The sequence below is a fragment of the Sylvia atricapilla genome, chromosome 4, assembly GCF_009819655.1.
Source record: "Sylvia atricapilla isolate bSylAtr1 chromosome 4, bSylAtr1.pri, whole genome shotgun sequence".
Taxonomy (NCBI): Eukaryota; Metazoa; Chordata; class Aves; order Passeriformes; family Sylviidae; genus Sylvia; species Sylvia atricapilla.
Window position 1 is genome coordinate 20,495,643 of NC_089143.1, and position 22,737 is coordinate 20,518,379.

The window sequence follows — 22,737 nt, forward strand, 5'->3', positions numbered from 1 at the left end:
GAGAGCCATATGGGGGCTGTTACACTGCCAGCCAGTCCTGGCTGTTTGCTCAGTGTGTGGTGTCACCTTCGTGCAGCTGATGCATTCCTCAGTGGGTCTTGCCAGGCTGTCAGGGTGAAACTGAAGCCTCAGAAATTTGAGAAGTTGTTTCAAACTGTGGACCTGCTTTCAGCAGCCATGAGAGGACAAAAGAGACCTTCTATTGACTAAAAAGACCTCAAGCCAGGCAGAGCTACTCGTCCCCTGAGACTCCCACACTCCCCACCTCCTAAAGGAAATTCTTTTTATTATGAAAACTCTGAAAGTTAGTTTGCCAAGATTGCAAATAAAGTGTCCTGAGTGTGGAGGTAACAGACCACTCTGAATGGGCGGTGGGTTTGCTTTGTCATTTCTAGATTTAGCATATTACCTTGCTTTCTTGATATTTCACTTTGCTGGAGAAAACAGATACTTTTGCTTTTTGTCTGGGGAAAAGAATTTTAGAAACTAGTTTTATTGTAGGGAACAAAAGCCTAATAATGAAAACTTTTTACATTCCTTGGGATAAGTCCTAAGGAATAGATAAATCTGTGGAATATTTATCCCAGTTAGCCTTCACAAACATGGGGACTGAGATCAGAACAGGTGAGGTCTGTCTATGCTGGCTTTTTGAACTTCATGAATCCTGGAGGACACTTTGCTAGATAGTCAGAAACCCCTCTCAGTTTTATGATTTAGCAGCTACACAGAAGTAATGCTGATAGCTTGTGCAGATGGCCATGCTATAAAACTAGTTCTGAACACGTTGGAATCAGAGGAAAAAGAATGACTGCTCTGTCATGAGAAATGACTGTGATCTGGAAGGAACTATTTCATCTATGTCTGTGACCATGTCATCTGTTTTGTCTACTGGACCACAGATACAGTGGCCAGAAGTATCTGTTAAAAGGGTATTTTTAAAAAAGCAGTAAATGTCTTAATGTCCAAATCCCATATTTTTAGAATTAGTTGGCAAATAACATAGCACTAGAAACTTTTCATTCTCAATAGAAAATATCTAGAAATGACATTTTTGAAGGACTTAAAAGAAGCTGGAAACAACAGAGATAAGAATTATTTTGTATATTCCAGCCATAAAAAATAGAAAACTGGAAGTTATGCCATATAATTAAAATTTCTGGATATTATCATGATGAAAAACTTTCATCCAAATAATTTTTACAGGACGGTATAATTCTACAGAGAGGCTCCATAAGGTAAGAAGATCCCAACAGTAGCCATGTCTCACAGGAATCCTGTCAGAGCTGGGGATACACAGTGTGTCCAGCCAGGATGGGAGAAATTTGCTAAGATAGCAAAGGATGGAGTGAGAGATACCTTGGCACACACTTCTTTTCAAAAATAATGGGCTGTATGCATGTGCATCTCACACTTCTCTTTGAAAACTTCAGCTATTATTTTTCTGCCATCATTTTACGTTCAAGTGCAGGCAATGATTGTGAAAATACTAGTAACAGAGCATGACTTCAGGGACAACAAGCAGCTTGCCTGGTCGTCTGCTTTCCTCTGTTGGGAATGAGAGTGGACTTTGACAGAGTCACTTAATAATTTTCTGCCTGCATGTTTTAAGGTTTCTCTTATAAATTGTTCCTTTCTGCGTTCTGTTTCTGTGGAAATGGAAGAGACTGGCAGCATGTTACAATTGTAGATGGGTGTCACTCTTTGTCTTATATCTCCTTTATTCTGCTTGCTATTTTTCTTCTGCCAGGTTTTCATTCAACTATATCTTTTAGTGAAAAGGTGAAATAAGGATGGAAGAAGTGAGCAAGGGATCCCAATCAAGTTATTTTTTAACTGAATAAGCATATTGGGAAGATTATTTTTACTTTTCAAAACAAAATAGCCAGATAATTTGTCATAAAGTACTGAAAATTCCTAATTTGCTTTGTTTTTAAAAAGCTGGCAAAAATTAGACTATGAGTTGATCAAAAATTCAGAAAATTTGCTTAATTTATATTTTCATTTATAAAGAAGAAAACAGTAACTTTGCTCAGTGTAAATCTTAAGGAACAGAGTCAAGTTGGTCCAAATATGATGAAATTCCCCAATTTGAAAAGACATGCTCTAATTTCTTAATGACATATAGCAGAAATAATTGTCAATCCTGCTTAAATTACCTGGTAATCTGAACATCTAACAAATTATTCACTCACTTCCTATTCCCCAGTGGTACCTGGGAGGGCTCTCATGTCAGGCAGCAAATCGAGCACTGCATGGGAATGTAAATCCTGTATTTTAGACATCAGTTCCATTCGCTCCCAAAGGTAGGGATCAATGCCTGGGAGCTGAGTGAGTGGCACAGACTGCCTCTCATCCTCATGGCTAATCTAATCAGCAAACCAGACCTGTTGTTTTCCAGCTGCTTGTTGGGCAGCCTTTGGTCTATGATAAGCCCTGAAACATGAACGGATTAGCTTCAAAGAGTGATTTTGGCCTGGGAAAAATTATGCCACAAACCACAGTAACAATGGAGCAATATGGAAGACTGCCTGTGTACTGCCTTTGAGAAACAGATAGAAAACAGCAGTGAAGGTAGAAAATGCAGGATAATCAAAAAAAAGGAGCAGAAATGGAGGAAGGAGAGTTAAACACTTTAAAAATAAGGAAGGATTCAAAAGAATCCCAACCATGGAGATATAATTAATTAAACTAAGTAATTACATAGCTAATTAGAAGTATTTCAAAAGACAGCTGTATATATCTAATGTACTTTGGTTTGTTTATTAAAAATTCCTCTTTACACCTAGCAGAGGAGCAGAAAGCAAGGGAGAGTTAATAGTGGACTTTTCTTCAGTCTCTGCACAGAGTGATCTCAGACGTCTTTTCAGGAAAACAGAAATCACTGAAAATTGTATGAATTTTCTAAGCATTTCTGAGTAAACAAGGAAGGAACAATCTTTCTTTGTGCCAGAGGAAGATTGGGGCAGACCAGGGCAGAATCAAGGAGCTGCTGAAGCAGAGACAACACTCATCACTCAACAACATCAGAGCTGAATCACATGGCTCCAAAGTGAAAATTAGTCTGTAAACTTAGATAATTTCCCCTTGATCTGGAGTTTGTGCTGAGCAATGGGTGCAGAGCAGCTCTAAATGGAACACAATCCTCCCCACTGTCTGTGTTACAGCAGATGTGTGTTTTGGGAAACCTGGGTCCAAGCAGTAACTCCATCTAACCACTAGCCAAGAGTGGATGTCATGAATCTTTGGCACTTCTTTGATAATGCTTACCGCTATGGCTTGCTTGTTCTTGGTGTCTTGCCCCCAAGGCTATGGACACACACTCAAATGCATCTGCCCCACAAGTGATGTTTTGTGCTGCATGAGATGCCCTTGATTACCTGACACAGAGGGGGTGGTTAGACCACAGGGCATCTGTGCCTGCAGAACTGAAGTTTAGAATTTATCTGAGCACACAAACGTGGGATGGATTTTATGCCAGCTAACTGTAGATGACTGAAAGATTAGTTCAAGCTGTCTCTGCAGGGTAAATAGAGTCACCAACCCAGATCAATTTCTTCAGATCTAAGCTATCTAATATATGTGTCACAGATCAATCTTGAGAGACACAAGTCTCTCCTCATCAAGTACTAAAGGGGCTCAGACTAAAGAAGTGATTTTTAGATATATTAATTTAAAGGGATACAGGCTTGTTGCATCTCTAGAAAAACATATATGCCTTCCCTCTTTGAGAAACAGATTTAAAGCCCTTCCTGTTTAGTGGCTCTACAAGCTCACCACAGACTGCACTGCTTAGCAGAGCCAATTTACTTCTGGATTAGAGGTAATTTGCACCCACACGATTCAGGCATGCAGAAATTAAATGGTCCCATCAGTCTGTAACACAGCACGTGGTGATAAACTCTGCCAAGAGCTGGGTAATGAAATCACCAATGAAAACAGGGGTGCCATTCCCTGTTCATCCATGCAGATGTGCCTGTAGCATATTCAGGCTCTGGCTCTGCCAGCAGTGACTTTTCTGCATGGCTTGGTCTATATCTTGAAAAATACTTTGTCATCTAATTCCCATTTATTTCAGGTATCTCTGAAAAACCTTATGTGCAGCCTGTAGGGTAGGAGCTGTTCTGTATGTAACCACTATTTAACTCAGTCTGGTTTTGACCCTAAATATGCTCTCTTAGTACCAACTGCTTTGATAGAAACAGTCAAAATCTCAGGTCTGTTTTCGTAATACACTGTGAAGTATGTGTTTTGATAGCTCAGTAGACTACCAAGTAATTATTCAAATAAGTATATTTTAACTCCATTTAAATTTAAATGAATGATTTTGAGATGAAAAGTTAAGCTTTATTACAGCTGAATATGCAAAGTAAAATTTTGGGGGCAGTATCCCCATATAGCACATAAGTCTTCTTTTGCCACTGACACTCATGTCATTTACTTCCACCCTTTCCAAAAATCCTCGGGGAAATATTCTTAGAGTTTGGATAATTGATTCAGGTTGATGGTTCCTGCTGAGTAATTATACTCAGTAAATGGCTGTGAATATAATTTTCTATCAACCAGCAATTTATAATCAAACCCAGTGGGCTCAGGTGCACATACGGCGTGAGTGACATGTGAAATACTGGTATGCAGAAGGCAAGTGAAAAATTGCACTGGGTGCTATATTATATTGACCTGTACTGTCTGGAGATCTGAGGTTTATCCTGGGATTTGATAAAGCAAAATAAGTAAAGATATGAAGTAAATGAATGAAGGCTTCATATGATGTGCCGTTATTTAAGAAAATGTGACTAAACCAACCAATTAACACTAACATTGAAGTCAGCCTCAGATGAGTAAAATAGGTGTCTCTTAGAAGTGGACTTTTGTCTGTTCAAGACCAGGTGCATCCTAACCAATGTCTATCTTGTTCAGACACACTTTAAAATGTGAACAAGCTTTTTAAACTAGTTTAAAATGTTTGCAGATCCACATCTACAAGGAACAGGAAAGCAGATGAAATTTCCCTGTAGTATACTGTGTTTTAGACCTTTTGGGATGTCGGGGATAAACATTTTCTTTCTAGCTGACCAAAACCCAGTTTTAAGACTATAGGCACCTGTCCTCAAATAATGATATTTCTCAGCAGTGTGAGCCAACCATCATTTTCAAAAAAGACATTAATTTCCTAGCCTGCCTTTGGTATGTATCCTGCAGGATGTAGGCTCACCCTTTTGTTCAGCTACCTGCAGATGGAGGTTGAGGGACTCACTCTGTAGCAGTTCATGAAGAAATGCAGTCTGTGTGAGGAAACTCACATTGGAGCAGGGGAAGAGTGTGAGGAGTACGCAGCAACAGAGACAACATGTAGTGAACTGACTGCATTCCTCATCTCCATGTATCCCTGTCATGGAGGAGGTAAAGGTTTTGAGAATGAAGTTGAGCCCAGGAAGAAGGGAGGCATGGAGGGAAGGTGGGCTTAAGGTTTGGGGTTTATTTCTTACTATGCTGCTCTTTTAGTTATCAGCAAAAAATTAAATTAACCTTCCCCAGGCTGAGCCAGTGTTAGCCATGACAGTAACTGGTGAGTGATCTCTGTCTCACTGTCCTTTTCTCAACCCATGAGCCTTTTGTTGTATTTTCTTTCCCCTGCCCAGCTGAGCAGTGACTTTGGTGGACACCTGGCACCCAGACACAATCAACACACCACTAAAGTCAGTCTGGCTCTGCCTAATTATTTGACCTGACAATAAACATTCTCAGCCTGGTGTTTGCATCTGGGAGTAGGCAGGTTCAACCCTACCCTTCTCACAGCACCAGACTTCCAGGAATTAAAGGCCATAGGTAGCAAGGGTACAACCACAGCCTGCACTCACCTCTCTGCAGGCTCATCCTTCTCCACCTATATCTTAAGCAAGATTTTTCTGCCCCAGACCAAAATTTAGCTCCACAAGAAGTCTGATCAATTGTGCAGCTCTTTCACTCTCTGTAGGGACCCCCCAAAAGGAGACTGAGCCAGTTCACTTGTGATTGCACAGCATAATTTGTAGCCTTCAGTTAATCGCCAAACCTCCCTACACAGTGTCTGGGAAAGGTGGTGCCTAGCACAGGGATCCCCAGAAGCACTCTACTGAACACCATGTCATCTAGGTTAGTCAGTGAGGTGCATCCACAGCAGGAGTACTGAGCATTGAACCCCAGGTGGGACACAGGAAAATAACCTCCACATGGGACAACTTCCCAAAGGTTGAGGGATGTGTCCTGGAGCACAATGGGCAGTCTGAATCTTGCCTAAATCTCTTAAGAGAGAGAGACTGACTTAAGTCTGCATTTCTCTCCCTGTTTCCAAAAGGATATGTATACTTACATACTTGCATATATGCAATATATGTGTACCTGTATATATGTACATTTTACTGTTCAACTCTTGTGTTATTGTGAAGACTGTATGAAAATGGAAACCTTGTAAACTGTGGGGAGCCATAAATGCACATACTCAGCAATTCCACCTAACAGAGATTCCCCTCTCTCATAGTGGCCCCTTTCAGACACTAGTGCATGCTGTCAAGGAACAAGCTGAATGGAGGAATAAGCTAAATGTCTGCCATGGCAAATTCCCCTCACTTCTGACATTTCCAGATTTTCTGAACCAATGACTGCATCAGAGGCCTCACATCTCAAGGACCTTGATGGATTTTTTTCCCATGAATTTCTCTAATTCACTTCTGAATCTTTTTATATATTTAACATCCAAATCACTACTCAGCAACATGCTGCATTTCACAAAAAAACCTTGGTTTGTTTTCTTATAAACCTGCAGCCTGATAACTTTGTAACCTTGGGTTACCACAAAGAGTGAATAATCATTTCTTAGTCATCTCAGTAAGTTTCAGAACATGTTATTACTTATCCTCTTTCTGTCTTTTCAGTTGCCTCTTCTCTGAGTTTAAATTAATTCAAGTTTATTAAATCCTTTGACATGACCCATGTTACCCACTGGCCAATCCTGTTTTTCTTGAAACCTTTCTAAGACCTTTTTAACCTTTTTGATATAAGGAAGCAGAGCTGTATACAGAATAGAAGATGCAGGTTTATGTATATGAACATATATTTATCTGTAGCTGTTTTTTGCAGGAATGTATCAATACCTTTTAGTCTTCCACTAAGCATTGTGCTATCCATAGTTTTTACAAACTCTCCTTCATAACTGAAGCTAATTTTGAGCCTATTATCCTATAGGTAAAGTTTAGATCTTCTTCTTCTGACTCTATTTGCATTTATCAGTACTGAATTTGAGCTGCCATTTTCTTACCTTGCAACTCAGAACCATGGCTGTCATTATCTACTGCAGCTCTTTGCAGTCAGATTTAATTGTGACTACCCTGGAATCATAAGTGAACTTTGTGACCTCACCATTTACCTTCCTTTCCACCTCATCTGTGAATGTATTCAACATTCACATGGACATCAGAGTGACTGGCAGTGATAATGTTATCTCATCACTGGCTTGGTTCTGCATCGCTTCAGCAACTGGCCACAAATTGTTTTCTTTAAACAGGACAAGGAGTTCACTCTTCATGATGAATTCTTAGTTTATGGAGACTCATAACAAGTGAAAATTTATGTTACTGTGGGACATAAAGGGAGATGAAGGTAATTATCTCATGGAGGTAATTCCCTATGCCAATGGAACAGTCATGACCTATTATGCAGCCTTTATTTATCACAGATATTATACCATGTAACCTGCTTGAAAAAATAAAATATTTGTTACTCAAAATTACACAGCTGTGCTTCCCCTTCAAAGTCTGAGATGTACAAATGAAGACTACTCTTTCCTCTGCCTGTGAATTAACTTCTAATTAGTTTTTATGAGTTATATTTGTGTCTAGCTTTCTGTGAATTTAAACTAATTTCTGGCCTCCAATGCTGAGGATCTGCATCTGTTATCCTGATCCTTCCAGGATGACATTTTAAAGTGGAGAATATGCTGACATATACACCCCTTAAACACCCCCATGCAAATTTCATTCCCAAAGCTGAGTGGCAAAGCGGAGCCATTATAATGATATAATTACTTGTTTGGAAAAACTTTAGCCATTTTTCCTGGAAAACTTTTAAAACGAGGTTCCAAGATACTCATTTACCCTCTGTGGGGATTTTTTTTCCCCTTCATGAAACCGTGAAGGGAACACATCACTGAAACAATGGCATTTTTATGACCAGTACTTTCTCAAAAAAAAAAAAAATGGATTTGAAGTTATACCTACAGCAAAATTACCAGTTTGGACCTGCTATACTCAAACTTTTAGGTGGCCTGGCTCACTAAGAAGAGAGTGACATTTGGATTGGTAATTCTAAACCAGTAAAAATGAGCAGGAATCAGAGGCAGAAGTGAAAGGGCTCGTGTGAGCAAGCAACAGTTATTACTGCCTGAACACAAATCAGGCTCAATCATAGCCAGAAAAGCATCTTTCCAATTGCAGGAGCAATCTCCAAAAGCAGAAATATCCATTACAAAAGGGAAAAGAAAGGTTCAGTGAAGAGAAGTGCAACCACTAGAAATGCTCAGAAAGAAATGGATTTGGACTGAATTAAGGTCAGCAGAAGGGGCAAGAAAAGGACTGCAGCCTCATCCAAAAAGCATTCCAATATTAGAAGGACTATGGTAAATATCTCCAGAGACACTAACATAAAATCTGTGTTAAGGAAAATACTTTCAATGAAGTGCACTGCAAATCATTATGAATATTCAAATTCAATCAAACTAAAATGAAAGAGAGTACTTGGGGACTCTGGATTTGAATCTGAAAAGACAATTAAAAGTAACGAAAAAGAAATAGAATGAGAGAGATGATAAATTTGATCTTAAAAAAATTGCAGAGAATATTAAGTAAGCTTTTCACCTACTAAATGGAAAAAATCAGACAAGAGAATTTTAACATCTTATTATGCTTAAAATATGCTCCCTCAAGTTTTGCTGTTTATTCTGGGAATAGAGAGCTGTCTGTTCACCTCGAGCTATTCAGGATCATTTTTAAGAGAACTAGATATGCTCAAATGGTAGGAATGATAGCCGGAACAGACAGAGAGCAATGTGCTTCAATTTGTGGCAGATTTTTTAGTGTGCTAGCATTGAACAAATACTGAGAAGAGGAATAAAGTGTATCAGTAGCTTAAGACAGAGAGAATTCTGTTCAGATCAGTGGAGACAAGACAGCTGAATATCATAACAATGCTATTGCAGCATATTAGTATTAAGTAGAAAACCTCCAAATTCAAAATCACTAGTAATGTTTTAAAAATTTTTACTGGAATTATTAAAAACATGAATATTTTTCTAATCAGTTCATTGCATTTGTTAAAATAGTTTTGCAGAATTCTAACCCATTTTCATGTACATTGGATGTGTGAAATACATATTCAACTCAGTAAAATTTGGATGTTTGATTTTGGTTTCTTTAGCAGGCTGATAATTTCGATTAAGTGAAGCATCAAACTGAAGGATTATTCTGCCTGAGAAGGAAATAGTTCTCGTGTTTTCTTCTCTGTTTTTTGTTTTCTCACATCTTCAATCTTAAAGGCATCTTTCAGGGACAAGAAGAGGCTGAGGAGCATAAAGGATAAGAAATATGATTTCGTGACTTGCAAATATTGGATCTTTTCCTTAATTTCTGGTCATTTCAGGTTTTATATATTCATAAAGAGATGTAGTTGTGAAGATCTGTTCAGTGATAACAGCACAAAAATAGTAAAATAATCTGTGCCCAGCTTCTTAATGGAGCTACAACGAACAATGTGGCTTTACCTGTACTATCTCCCCCACCACCAACACACACACAAAATTTAAAAAAGAAAACTTGATAATGTAGCCTACAGCCTCTAAATGATATTAAATTCTTGAAAAATTGCTGGCAAGTCTATGGGAATGCACATTAAGATACTGCAAAATGTTTGGTGTTGCATTTCTGGATATAATATCTATATACAGAAATGGAATTAAAACCAAAACATAATTATTTTGCCACAAAAAGGAGCCAAACAGATCCCTGAAACCTACTTCAGATAATATTTTTGAGTTTATCAGTGTGTGGACCACTTTTATATTAGAGTTTATTTAATTTATGTGCTCAAAATTAAGAGACTACACCGACAACTTTTAAGAATAGAAAACAAATCCCACAAAAGGAATTTCCTATGTTATTTTACTTTGGATCAAGGCAGTGTGTGCCTCTCTCTTGTAGGGAAGACAATGTCACTGTGAACAGATGCCATATCTCCATGTCATATCAAAAGACACACACACACACATACACCCAGACACATACATATTTTAATTTGTAGATTTCACATATTCACTGATTTCACATCCACTGAAATATTCAACAGAAGATGTCCTCGGATCAGGATTGTGTAAGGATAAATATTTTACTTTTTTGCCCACTGCTGATAATCACTAACTTCATGTCTTTGTCCATGAAACCCTTGCTTAAAACATTCCTACAAATACCATTTTTCTGTTACTTAAATAGAGAAAGCAATAGAATAAAGAAACTGTGCACATTCTGTCTTTGTCTTCATTACCTGAAACTTTTAACATACTTCAGCCTCTACCACTACGTTGAAATTCTTTTTAGCATAGTGAGCCTTTACTCTACCTCTCCCTGCTCCTCTTGCCTGCAATCTAAGAATTTCTGATAGTCTCCTGAGCTTCTTGACAAGAAGGCAAACATGACACACTGCAAGATTTGTAGTGTCTGTTGCAGGATGAAAGACACACAGTGGAAAAAAGGCAGAGTGTAGAACTACCAGCAAGGTGTTCAATAAAATCACATTTTTGCTTTTCATAGCAGATATTTTACAAGTATTGAATTGCAAGATGCTGTGGAACTGGGATGGTTAACACCACAGAATTAACTACATATTAATACCTGACTTTCTGTTGTTCAGTTTGAAGCATCTGATTTTTTTTTCTTGAATCCTTGTAGTTTGAGGAGTCTCATTTTTTCCCTTGAAAGGCATGCTAATTTTTTCCATCCTTTATTAGGATTTATGTAGTGTCCTGTGATGCTGAAATAAACTGAGCAGAAGGCTTAAGTGACAATAAAATGTAGATTTTTGCGGCTGAATATAGTGAAGATCTAAGGAAACATGCAGATAGTTTCAACAGTTACTATGTCGAGAAACATGGAAGAATATAAAAACATCTGGCTGCATTAATCTGAGACTGATTTAAAGCCCTGTTTGGGATTGACACCTTGCCTATATGATACAATCACATTTTAATCGGTATTATGTTTGAAGGAACAAATGGTTCAAGTCTTTCAGCATCTGCAGCTGTTCCTAAGAACTTGATGGGCCATGTGGATTTGGAAACCCCTGTAAGCACAGCCTCAGGCTGTACATCCAGTCCTGAGGGCACAGAAGGTCTAAGAAAACCCACCCCGAGTTCCTCTGGTGTATCCTGTGTAGCTTCTTCTGGTATGATGACATTTGTGCCTGCCATGGCTCCTATTTTGTTGTCATTAACTTTAATTCCCTTTGCACTTTAAACATTTGACATCTACTTTCCCTTTTAACATTTTTTTCTATGAAAAATATTACAGAAGTCTCTCCATGTCTTTCTTAAACTATGTTGCAATTTCAAAGATAAATAGTTGTGATCTGGTTTTAGATAAGGCAGGATCTGTTATAGGTCTATACTAAATATTCTTCCTTTACCTTGTCAAAGCCAATCAAGTGATGGCCAGAAAACATGCTTTTCTGATTGAAGTGCATGTGGTTTTCCTTTTGCTTCCATTTTACTTGTATTCCACTTAAAGTTCTTAATCTCTCAGCAGTCTCTCAGAGTTGTTATGGCTTGCATTGTTACTGTAGTTGTACAATACGAAACAAATGAAAAAAATGTCCTATGCATAAAAAGATTTAAGAATAATACAGTAAAATCATGACAAGACAAATTGTTCAAGGTAGTGAACACCCCACTGAGATTTTGAGTGTCTTACAAAATCAAGTGTTCTAACTTCCAAAACTTGCTTCATATTGGATATGCTTCATATATGATTCTAGAGTAGGTGGGAGACTAATATCTGGAAATTAATTACTTCTATGAACAGCTTCTAAGAAACTCCTTAAATTGATTAATCAACGTAATATTTTTCTAGTCTTGTAGTTATGATCTTAATAATTTTGATTTTTGTGGGTTAAACTGCAAAGTTCAAGCATTCATTAGTTCAACTGATACAGAGAATCCATCGAGGTGCTTCTTAAAACCTTCTATGGGCTGACTTTGTCTGGCTCCCATTCTTTATGGCTTTTACAGAAACCAGTGGCTCTCTTGTGCTAGAGATAATGCAAAATAACATGAAGAATTTGCTGAACCTTCATTTTCTTTCTAAGAACTTGTAGTTTCTGTGAGCAGTCAGTGTCAGTCACAGAAATGTCCCACAGATTGTAGCAGGAAGAAGGGTAGATCATGGCATAATTTCCTTTGTGCTATTGTGTGAACTGCGCAAAGCTGACAGTTCCTTTCTCACTTTTAATTACAGAGACAGTAATTCATTGCATTGTATGCATTAAGTATAAAAATAGTCACAAATTTTAAATTATTTTTTACCATCTCATAACTCTATTAGAAAGGCTTGCATATACAATTAGGTCAAATAAAAACAAGGAATACACTTGAATGAAATGCAATAATTTGACCAAAGACACAAACAAGTCCTTTGTTTTGAGTTTTATCTCCTAATACAAATGGGTCCATAATGACTGCAACTCAGAGGCAGCAAATTATGAGAAATACAGTGCATTAATTGAACCAGGAAGGTTATTGATATCTTTGGGAATCACTCTCGTGCTTCTGTCAACCCTGGCTGACCCTTCGATTGGAAGTTCTTGCTTCATGTCTGGTATAGGAGAAATACTTAGCTTTGTTGAAATAGTTAATGTTGGAATAACTTCTCTCTCTCTCTTTCTCTTTTTTTTTTTTTTTTTTTTTTTTTTTTTTTTAGTAGTTGGGAGGTATGAACGGTTATTCTAAGTCAGAACAGTGCAATTTGTGTCATTAAAATTTCATGAGTTATGGCTTCCCTTGGTTTTGTTTTAGTTGTGAAAAAGAAGTACCTTTTATTGTATTCCTTTGCTTAATTACTGACAGTTTCTGTGGGGAGTTTCAGTAACATTTACCTTATATTTTTAACATACTTCCATCACAAAGTCTTCTGCTCGCTTGCAGAGATGCAAGAACTACAAAAACATCAGATCAGAAACTATAAGAGGAAGAAATCAATGGAAATCCTGTCTTTTTGGCTCTGCTGCTGTGATCATTAATCACCTTCCCTTACACTGTGAGAAAAAAATAGTTCTCAATTTAATTTTAGTACTGAATGCTAAAGAGGCATTAAGAAATGCACTTACTTCTCTCTGTTGAATATGATGAATTCTTTCCTAACGGTTTCCAAGCACTGCTGCAGGTGTACGTTCTTTAAAAAACAGCATGAATAGGTTGATTAAAAAAGATGAGAAATCATAGACAAAAGTCACAACAACACAAACAACACTGAACAAAAAGGCTTATGAATGAATGCTATCAAGAGGCATTTCGAAGACTCATTAAATTGGGCTGTGGTAGCACAATCAATCTCATTCTTTTGGAAGAAGTACCCCACAAAGAATTCCTGAAGATTTTTACATCTGATAGCTCTAGGAAGAACAGCTTGCATGAATATTCAGAATCATTAGGAATAGCAACATAATTTATAGAATCTCACTGGAATGATAATTCAAGTCTGGAAATTATTAATAATCTTCTTGGTATTCTTGACTGTTCATACAATGTGTCTTTCTACAGGGGACACATTAGTCAAGAGTGGAAGAGACAGCTTTAACATATTTATAAGTAACAAGCCTTTTCACTGCATTCTTTTCATTTTTGGTAGCAGTTAGAAATAAATACTCTTTGTAACTATTTGTCCATGCGTGGGAAGTGTTTTTCACAAGTGGCAACACTTTTTCATACTTTAAATGAGCATCTGTGATAATCTTAAAATTTATTACAGCTTAAATATGTTGTTACTATTCAACTGAAATAAATGGTTACTTTTCATCTTGCTTTGGAGATTCATTTATTTTTTACATTTATACAATGTATAAAATGACAGACAGAGAAGCTGAGTCTATTTTCAGAGGTGATAAAACTCAACTGAGTTTGGCTATTAGAATTTAAACAAAATGCCACTGACTGCAGCCACAGTCCCCATCTTACCAGTGGGCAGGTTTCCTTAGCTCTGTCTTTGGATTTGTTTTTGGCAAGTCGCTTTTTCTTTTTATGGAGAGGCTTGGACTCTAAAATCATTTCTTCAAGTTCAAATGTGGGATCACAGTTCAGTCTTCCTTTCTGGTACAAAAGGATTCAAAGTTACTCTTTGAAGCATTCTAGTGGGTTTTTTTATAATTTGCTTGGCAAGTGTTAACAGCAGTAACAATGAACCAGCTCCTCAATCACATCTGTAAAATGAAAACTGTCTTTTTAGGCCTGGAGTGATGCTCAAAGTTTAAATAAGGAGATAAGGTAAAAATCGTATTATAAAGCAATTATAAAGAGTTAGATCCTCTTCCTAGTTATAAACAGATATATTCCTAGAGTGACTAAAGTTATGTCACCCCAGTGAGAGAGATTAATCTGGCCCAGGGTCTTCATCAGAATATCAGTTTGTGCTGTAGAGCATAAATGACACTGGTAATAGTGCAGAAGAGATAGGGAGCACCTCTAAGAACTTCTTGAAATATGATCTTCTGAAGTGTTGCAGTGGATTCATTTACTTAGATGCTGTCCATGAGAACAAAGGAAGGAGCAGGCCTGCTTTCATTGCTAGCATTTATATTAAAAATGATTCACAGAATTATAGAATCCCAGGTTGGAAAGGATCTCAAGGACCCTCTGGTCAAATTTTTCTGAGCAAAACCACAATCTCCAGTCTAGACAAGATGGTCCAGCAACCTTCTCAGCTGAATCTTAGAAGATTTTAGGGAATTTTAGGGAATCCACCGTTTTCATGGACAGATTATTGAAATGGTGGATTGTTGTGAAAAATTTTGCTCTTGTATCCAGCTGGAATCTTCCCAAGGCTATCTTGTACCCAGTGCCCATTGTCTTTTCCGTGTGACTCCCTATAAAAAGGGAGTCTCCATCTTTGTAGCTAACCTTTAAGTAGTGGGACATGGTGATAAGGTCTCTTCGCTTATCCTGTTTTTCTCACGGCTCTACAAGCCCAGTTCTCCCAGCCTTTCCTCTTCTGGCCTATTTCCCACTCCTTTGGTCTCTGTGGCCCTTCTCTGGACCCTCTCCACCCTGTCCACATCTTTTTTGTGTGGTGGTGTCCAAAAATGAACACAGTATTCCAGGTGTGGCTTGTCAAGTACTGAGTGGGGCAATGACTTTATCTCTTCTGGTGATGCAGTTGTTGATGCAGCTCAACATCCCATGGGCTTTCTTTGCCATGGCAGCACCCTGGTCACTCACATTGAGTTTGGTGTCCATGTGGACCCCCAGAGCTGCTGGAGCTGTTCCTCAGCTCAGCAGATCCCACCCTGTGCTACACCCCTGGACTATATTTTCTCAGGTTTAAGACCTTACACTTGTTGAACTTCATAAGGTTCTTGTCCACACCTACAAAGGTCCTCCTGCAGGGTACTTCTCCCAAAGTGTCTGCTTCCCCACTCAGTTTGGTATGATCAGTGGGCCTCCTCGGGGTACATTTGATCCCATCATCCATATCACTTGCTAAGGTATTAAGCAGTGTTGTATGCCTGGGGGACCCCACTGGTGACAGGCTGCCAGTTTGAGAAGGAGCTGTTTCCCACCTCCCACTGGGTGCAGCCCATCAGACAGTTCCTCATGTTGTTTGGACAATAATTATGGTGTAATATGATTGAAAAAAGTGAAGCAGCATATTAACACCATAGTCATTTCTTTTTATTCATAGCCCTCAAATGCATTTATCTTGAAAATGATCAAAAAGAAAATATCCAGAAAATACCAACAAAATGGGACCACAGTAAAAACGAAACCATCAGATTTCCTCACAGAATCAGAATGTTTTATTGTAAGAATCTGTCACAAAAGAAATAGGTCAGACTTTTGGAACAGTATTTTTTCAGTGAAAAAATAACAGCATACTAGAATGTTAAAAATTTTCCAAATGTTATTCAAATGTCTAACTTTCACAGCCACAACAGTCTTCTTAGTATTCTTTGTCTCAGACTTAATTCTGACAATCTTTTGCTCTAACAGCTGAAATGCAAATTCTGAAAAAATTTTCTTTTACTTGAAAAGGAACAAAAAGTGAACCAAGGTTAATTAGTTTTTGTTGTGATCTATTGAAATGGGACGAATTTTCTCTAAGTTGTGACTGAGTAGATGAAAGTAGAATCCAAAGTAAATCACTGAAGAGCAATAAATACAAGCATAAACAAGTAAAATGGCAGTGATAACTGAACCGGAATTTACAAACACTGTTCACCCGGAGCATCGACTTACGTTAGGAACAAAGCCTGGGGTCACAGCTTTCTCTAGAACAGCATCCCAGTTGACATCAGCTAGATATGGAGAGTTTTGGATGTCTGCAAGGCTTGAAAGGCGGCACTCTGGGTCCTTAGTGAGGAGCTGTGATCAAGCACAAGGCATTTTCTAAGGGACTCAATGCCATATAGAAGAGAAAATGTATCACATATATAAATTGTATGATACTTATTTTTAAGTAAGAAAATGGCTAGGGAATCTTCTAACAGATGCCAGGAGTCCCAATTAAAAAAAAAATAAAAGTAATAACTCATCAGATATGAGTACAGTTTAATTGCCACCAGATGGCTGTTGCAGGCATGAAGTGTATAAATGTATGAGCAACAAAAGTCTGCTTACAAATACACAAGAGCCCACACAAAATGAAACATCCTAGATCAATGCCACTATTTTCTCTTAAATTTTTTTGGAAGATACAGTTACACTGAGCATCCTGGCAGCAGTTAAAATTGTTCACCTCACTGCTCTATCTATTCAAAACTAGATTGCTAATTGCTGCAAAAGACATATAGTTTTTATTACTCTGTTCAGACATTCACAAATATTTCCTGTTCACATATCAATATTGATGATGTGAAATACCTGAAAGAGACAGATTATATCTGTGGCATGGCCAGACAATTAAAGCAAACAAAAACCTGGGATTTCAGAAAGAAAACAATTTTTAGGGGTTGAATGCATTCAGAAATACCCCTGCATTGTAGCTTAGTGAGGTTTACAACAAAGTGGCTTGACTTTTGTTGTTGCAACTATAGCGACATGGGACAGGAAGAGATTTTAAGGCCATTTTAGTTTCTAATCTCCTTGTCTGGAAACTGCAGCAGAAATTCAGAGGGCAGAGTGGTCCTTCCTTCCCTGTTCGACTTGAATATCAATGGCTGAGGGGAAATGGGGCCAGGGCACAGAAGAGGAATTACTGATTCCCAAACTTTTACTGTCACTAGTGAATCATGTTTAAAATAAAAGAAAAATTAAATTTTTACTTCTTGGAAGCCATGAAAAGCTGGAGTCTAAGCCTAAGAATACTGCACCTTCTGAGGAGAAAATACTGCACCACTCACATTCAGAACAGCCCAGAAATAAGCTCTGCTCTCTTATCCTTGAAATGTTGACTGCCTAATGTGTGTGTTTGTCTGATGCCTTTTCCAGTGTTGGAGAGGCTTCTGGAAGATGAGAGAACAGAAGACAGAAGGTATTTGTGCTTTCTTACCTTTTTCAGTAGTGCTATCATGCCCTTGCACCATGTGGATGAGTAATGAACTCTTTCAATCTTGAACATATTGAGTATCTCATCAATGGGGGTGGCTGAATGAATTTCATAGGGCCTCTGGGATAAAGTTAAATAAATATCAAGTCAGCAAGAATGGATAACAGAGTGCAGACTATTCACATTCTCCTGAGCTCAGCATTGTTTATATTGAAAATATCAAACCCACCAAAACATCTTATAACAATTTTGAGTCTAATCCTTTGTGTGTGTGCTTTTCTTTGGTTGTAATGAATGTAATTACTCATAGATGCATTTCCTCTGCAATTTTTTATCTCATGAAAGGAACTATCAGTTCAAATTATATGAATAAATAATTTTGTTCCTGGGGCATTCTATGTGAAATGTGGAATGTTTACTATTTTTTGCTTGTAATATGCATGATCAGTTCTTGTGACCTAAACCAACAAAATAGAAAAGAGATGGCTGAAAGGAACTTTGTCATCCTAATTTTACTGAGTAGTAGATAAAGAAACTAAAAAATGCTTACAAAGGTCTGTGTTAGAATCTCAGGAAAAAAGCAGACTCCAAATCCCAATCATTCTCCTTTGCTTTTTTTAAAATCCAAAATTAACACACTACATGGATCTGTTGTTGTGTGTTTGAAGTGCCTAAATTCTTCTATAGATGAAGAAAAGCTTTGGCCTTTCCCATTGCTTGTTCATGAAGTTTTCTCTGATTTATCTTTTATTACATGCAGAATTTGGAAATAAAGTACCACTTATAAATTTATATTCTTGTTATTTTCGGTTCACATACTTGGATGTTTGAAGCAAGTTGTTATAATTACACTAAATGTATTTTTGTAAACAAGGACAGAGAGTGGATTGCTTGTGAATTAAGCTGTACCCAGCAGGTGATAAATATGTGATATGAGATCTGCAGCTAAATGCCACCCTAGCAGCACTGTGCAAATTAATGCATCATAATTCATAAACAACATAGTTACCTATTAATCCAATATCCTGAACAGCAAAGGGCTCATTACCTTGACTGAGAACTGAATCATCCCTTGACTTTTGCTAATATGTACTGGTAGAAGATTACAATTTAAGAATATTTCTAGGTTTTAGTTATCTAATTTGTTAAGGAATTGGACTCACTCTTCATAAAGACCCAGAACACATCCTGATTCTGGGAAGAGTCATGTACATATTCAACTTTCATATGTATGAAACCAAGTGCATTCCAAAGCACCGGGGTGTTCTAAAAAAATTCAAGGAGAGTCTAAATATTTTTGCTTTGATTCACATTCACTTAGCCCACTGTCATTTAGCTATACAATGTCCATGTGGTAGAACCTAAATATCTGCTTTAAATGCATAATTTTCCTGAATTGGGTTCTAAACTGTCTTTAGAAATACTCTGTCATATGCTTTTCCCTACATGTGGTAATGTTGCCATAAAACAGTTATGAAAATGGAAACTTTTACATGCTTTCTGTCATCTAGAAGCAACCTGCTGCTGACTCAACTCGATATAACAATGTGATCAATAGGATCATTGAGATAGAATGTACACCAATTGTTGAAAATGGCAATTAACTCTAAAATTAGCAACTATAAGGAATTATGAGTCATTGAAAGTTTTTCTGTTATTGATGTTTCTGCCCATGCCTTTTTCCTGACAAGAAAATCTCAAAAATTTACCTTCTTTTCAAGATTATTACATTCTAAAATCTTGGTTTTTTGAGATTTGCAGAGATTTTGAATATTTTTATTAGTTAATTCCAATTATAAATGGCCATTATAAGTTTGCTCTTTTTGGCCCTTCATGCCTCTACCTCACCCGTTTTTTCAACTATTCAATCCACGCAAGGGTCCTATCCCTTCAGTTCTATTTTGTGGAAAAAGAAAAAAAAAATCTGATTTTCTTTTGTTCAAGATTTTATATCAAAGTTTGTTATTAATTGTTCACATTGCAATGATAGTCAGGATCTGGGAATCCCACCAACGACTCAATCCTTCACTGTCTATATAGAATTCACAGTATATACATTTATTGTAGCATTTTAGCCATTGTCTACAGACTGACACATGGCATGATTTGCATCATACAGTTTCATAACAGTTTAATTTCATGAACTTTGGGAAAAGATCGGTTTGATGCACAGCTGTATGAGTTTGCTTTTTTCTTGCTAGCTTTTTTATCAACAGCTGGATAAGGAGAAAAACATACCTACAACTTATTGAGAAATGTTACGTGTACTGTGGTTAACCACAAAGTGGTGCAGTAAACTCTGTAGTGGACACAACATGCTCCTGTATCTACAAGGTCATTTCAAGCAGAACATAGTTTTGTCTTCCCAGCAGTGGGAAGCCAGAGATGAGAATGGCTGGAATGCCTTGAGCATCCTGAGCAGCAGAGGCAAAAACAAAAATTCAGCTCAATGAAAAACAACTAATTTTTACTCATTTTTCTTTTACTTATCACCTCTTGAATTCAGGCTGTCAGCATCATACACTATGTACAGCACCGAGGCAGAAAATGAAATTTGAGGTGTTTCTTATTTCTAATGCTCCTTCCTTCCTTGCCTCCTGCCAGTCCCATGCAGTAGGAGCACGCCCCAGGCTGCAGCTGCAGAAAGCCCTGTGTCCTGTGGCTCTGCCCCATGCCACAGCCTCCTCTTTGCTCAGGGCTGCTGCTGCTGCTGGTGTGGGTGGGTGGGTGGCTCCGAGCACCCACCCATGTTCTTGGTGGCAGTGGGGTTGTTTCCTTGCTGCTGAAAAGAGAGCTGTGGGAGCCTGGAGGAGCAGGGGCTGTGTGCCTGCAGGTTTAGCTCACAGCCTTGTATGCAAACTGTGCCTTCACGGCCATCTGCTGCTCTGGCAGATGGGGCTTCAGAGCTCGCAGTTGTTGAGACGGCAACATGCCTCGGGTAAAGCACGTTTCCTCAAGCCACTGCTACTTCTCTTGTCATCACTCATGTCAGTTTAGGCCTTTTCTAGACTAGAAAAAATTAGAAAATATACACCTTTTCCTTGTCCATACAGTAGTGTGTGCTGCCAAGCCATCCTCTGGCTTGCTCAGTAGCCAGGAGCTGCTCTTCAGGAGAAAACAAGCAGCTGGCTAGGGTGACGTGAGCTGGTTCAGATGGCAGTGTTTTTATTTTTTTAAAAAAATCCTTACAAAAATTTGGTTCTGTCTCAACTTTGCTTTGTTTGCAGCCAGATTGACTTATTCAGGAAAGACTGCATAGATCTTAGCAAATGGATATGATTCTATTGAGTTTTTCATTTTTTAAAGTGAATTTCTCACATCATATTGATCTTTTGTGATCAGCCTTGTGAGTTCAGCTTTCATTAACAATCATTCCTTACTCTCCTTTCTTGGAGACACTCACTGGTGAAAGGTTTGATATAAAAGCATCAGGATGTTCTCTTAATTTACTCCAAGTGCAGCTAGAACTACCATCTGTGACAAGGACTGAGGATGTATTATGCTTATCACTGCCAGACTTCAACTTCTCCATTCCAGGAAGAATATCAGTCTAAAAACTCCCTAAGGTTTAAGAACTATGGTAGAGAAAAATTGATAATAATTGTTAGCTTGGTGTTTTTGTTAAGAGAAGTGTTTAATACTCCTCTATTTTGAGAGATGAAACAGTCTTAGCATGGGAGAGATCTTTGTCTCAGGAGCATGACTTTTTTTACTTCTATGGAAATACAAAATAGATTTGCCATATTTTAGGCCTGTGAAAAATATAGCTTCCGAAGTAATAATAGGCAGACACTGAAATTAAATTTTCCATTGAAAAGAAGGAATAATAATTATTCTTTATTTCTATTTTTCTTTATCTGTCATCCTACATGAAATTATGAGATCTTTGTGGGATGGGTTGTCTGGCAAGACAAGGTAGCAGAACTGTGTCAGTGTCATGGTATAAAAAAGCATTCTGCAATGCAATAAAATCCCCTTTCCAAAACATGAAAGAAAAATAACTTAAAAAACCCCAAACAGCTGCTTTAGCTATGTCATCATCCTGAAATAGTAACTAAATTACTGTTTTCCATGGGGAATAGTAAATATTTAAGCAACTGACTGAAATCCTTTGCGCCAAAATGGAAAAGAATTTTACATTATCTTCTGTGATATTCGACCATGCCCAGGAAGATTTTTCATTAAGTTTATTCACATAATTGATTAGATAAGAAACAAATGCACTGGCAGATAAGCATTTTCTGTAGTTGAGCCAAGCGTCTTAGGATATTACATTAGATCTCTTACAGTATTAGCCAAGAGAATCAAAGATACAATAGAGTCTGAAGTAACTCAACTTCTATTTGAAAAAAAAATCACCATTGTTTGCAATTCAGCATTATAAAGAAGCCATTAAACATTAGGCCCTTCCTTAGCCAAACTAATGCAGATTTTCATAATGTATTGGAGTATGGGGTGAAACTTTCCCAAGAGTGTTTTCAGATGGGAATGATCCAGGACAGCATTCCTGACCTGGGCCTCAAATTTTAACCTGAAGAGTGCACTCAGGGGCACTGCAAACTTGATATTTTTGTTAGATAACAACAAACTCGAGCATTCTTACCCAACCCCTCAGTAATTCATATGCTGTAACTCCTAGTGACCACCAGTCAACTGGGTACGAGTATCCTGGACCTCCATCCATAAAAGCTTGGAACACTTCTGGAGCTAAAATCATAAATCAAATTGAACAAAAAAACATTTCATTAAGGTTAGACTATGGGTATTATTTTATTATTTCACAGCTGAAAATGAATAAGGACTCAACAAGGTGGAATTAAATAGATTTGGAAGCACAGCATTTTCAGGGTGTAGTTTCAGTGCCTTGTTTTACTGATAACAAGCAACATTCGCTAGTCATGATATTTCAAAAGTCAGAATTTCATATATTAATTCTTACCTGGTTCTTTTAAGCTCTAAGTTATGTGAA

General features: G+C 37.7%; 1 protein-coding gene across 2 annotated transcripts in view; it reads right to left on the reverse strand.

The window, feature by feature from the left end:
* Positions 1-22,737, reverse strand: part of STK32B (serine/threonine kinase 32B) — a 156,008-nt gene that overhangs the window by 5,947 nt on the left and 127,324 nt on the right. For both annotated transcript variants that reach the window (XM_066317250.1, XM_066317249.1), the window contains exons 7-11: positions 22,372-22,475; positions 17,772-17,888; positions 16,520-16,645; positions 14,246-14,377; positions 13,399-13,463 (exon numbers count right to left, since the gene is read on the reverse strand). In XM_066317250.1, the coding sequence (XP_066173347.1) occupies positions 13,399-13,463; positions 14,246-14,377; positions 16,520-16,645; positions 17,772-17,888; positions 22,372-22,475 (544 nt within the window). The remainder of the gene's footprint in view (positions 1-13,398; positions 13,464-14,245; positions 14,378-16,519; positions 16,646-17,771; positions 17,889-22,371; positions 22,476-22,737) is intronic.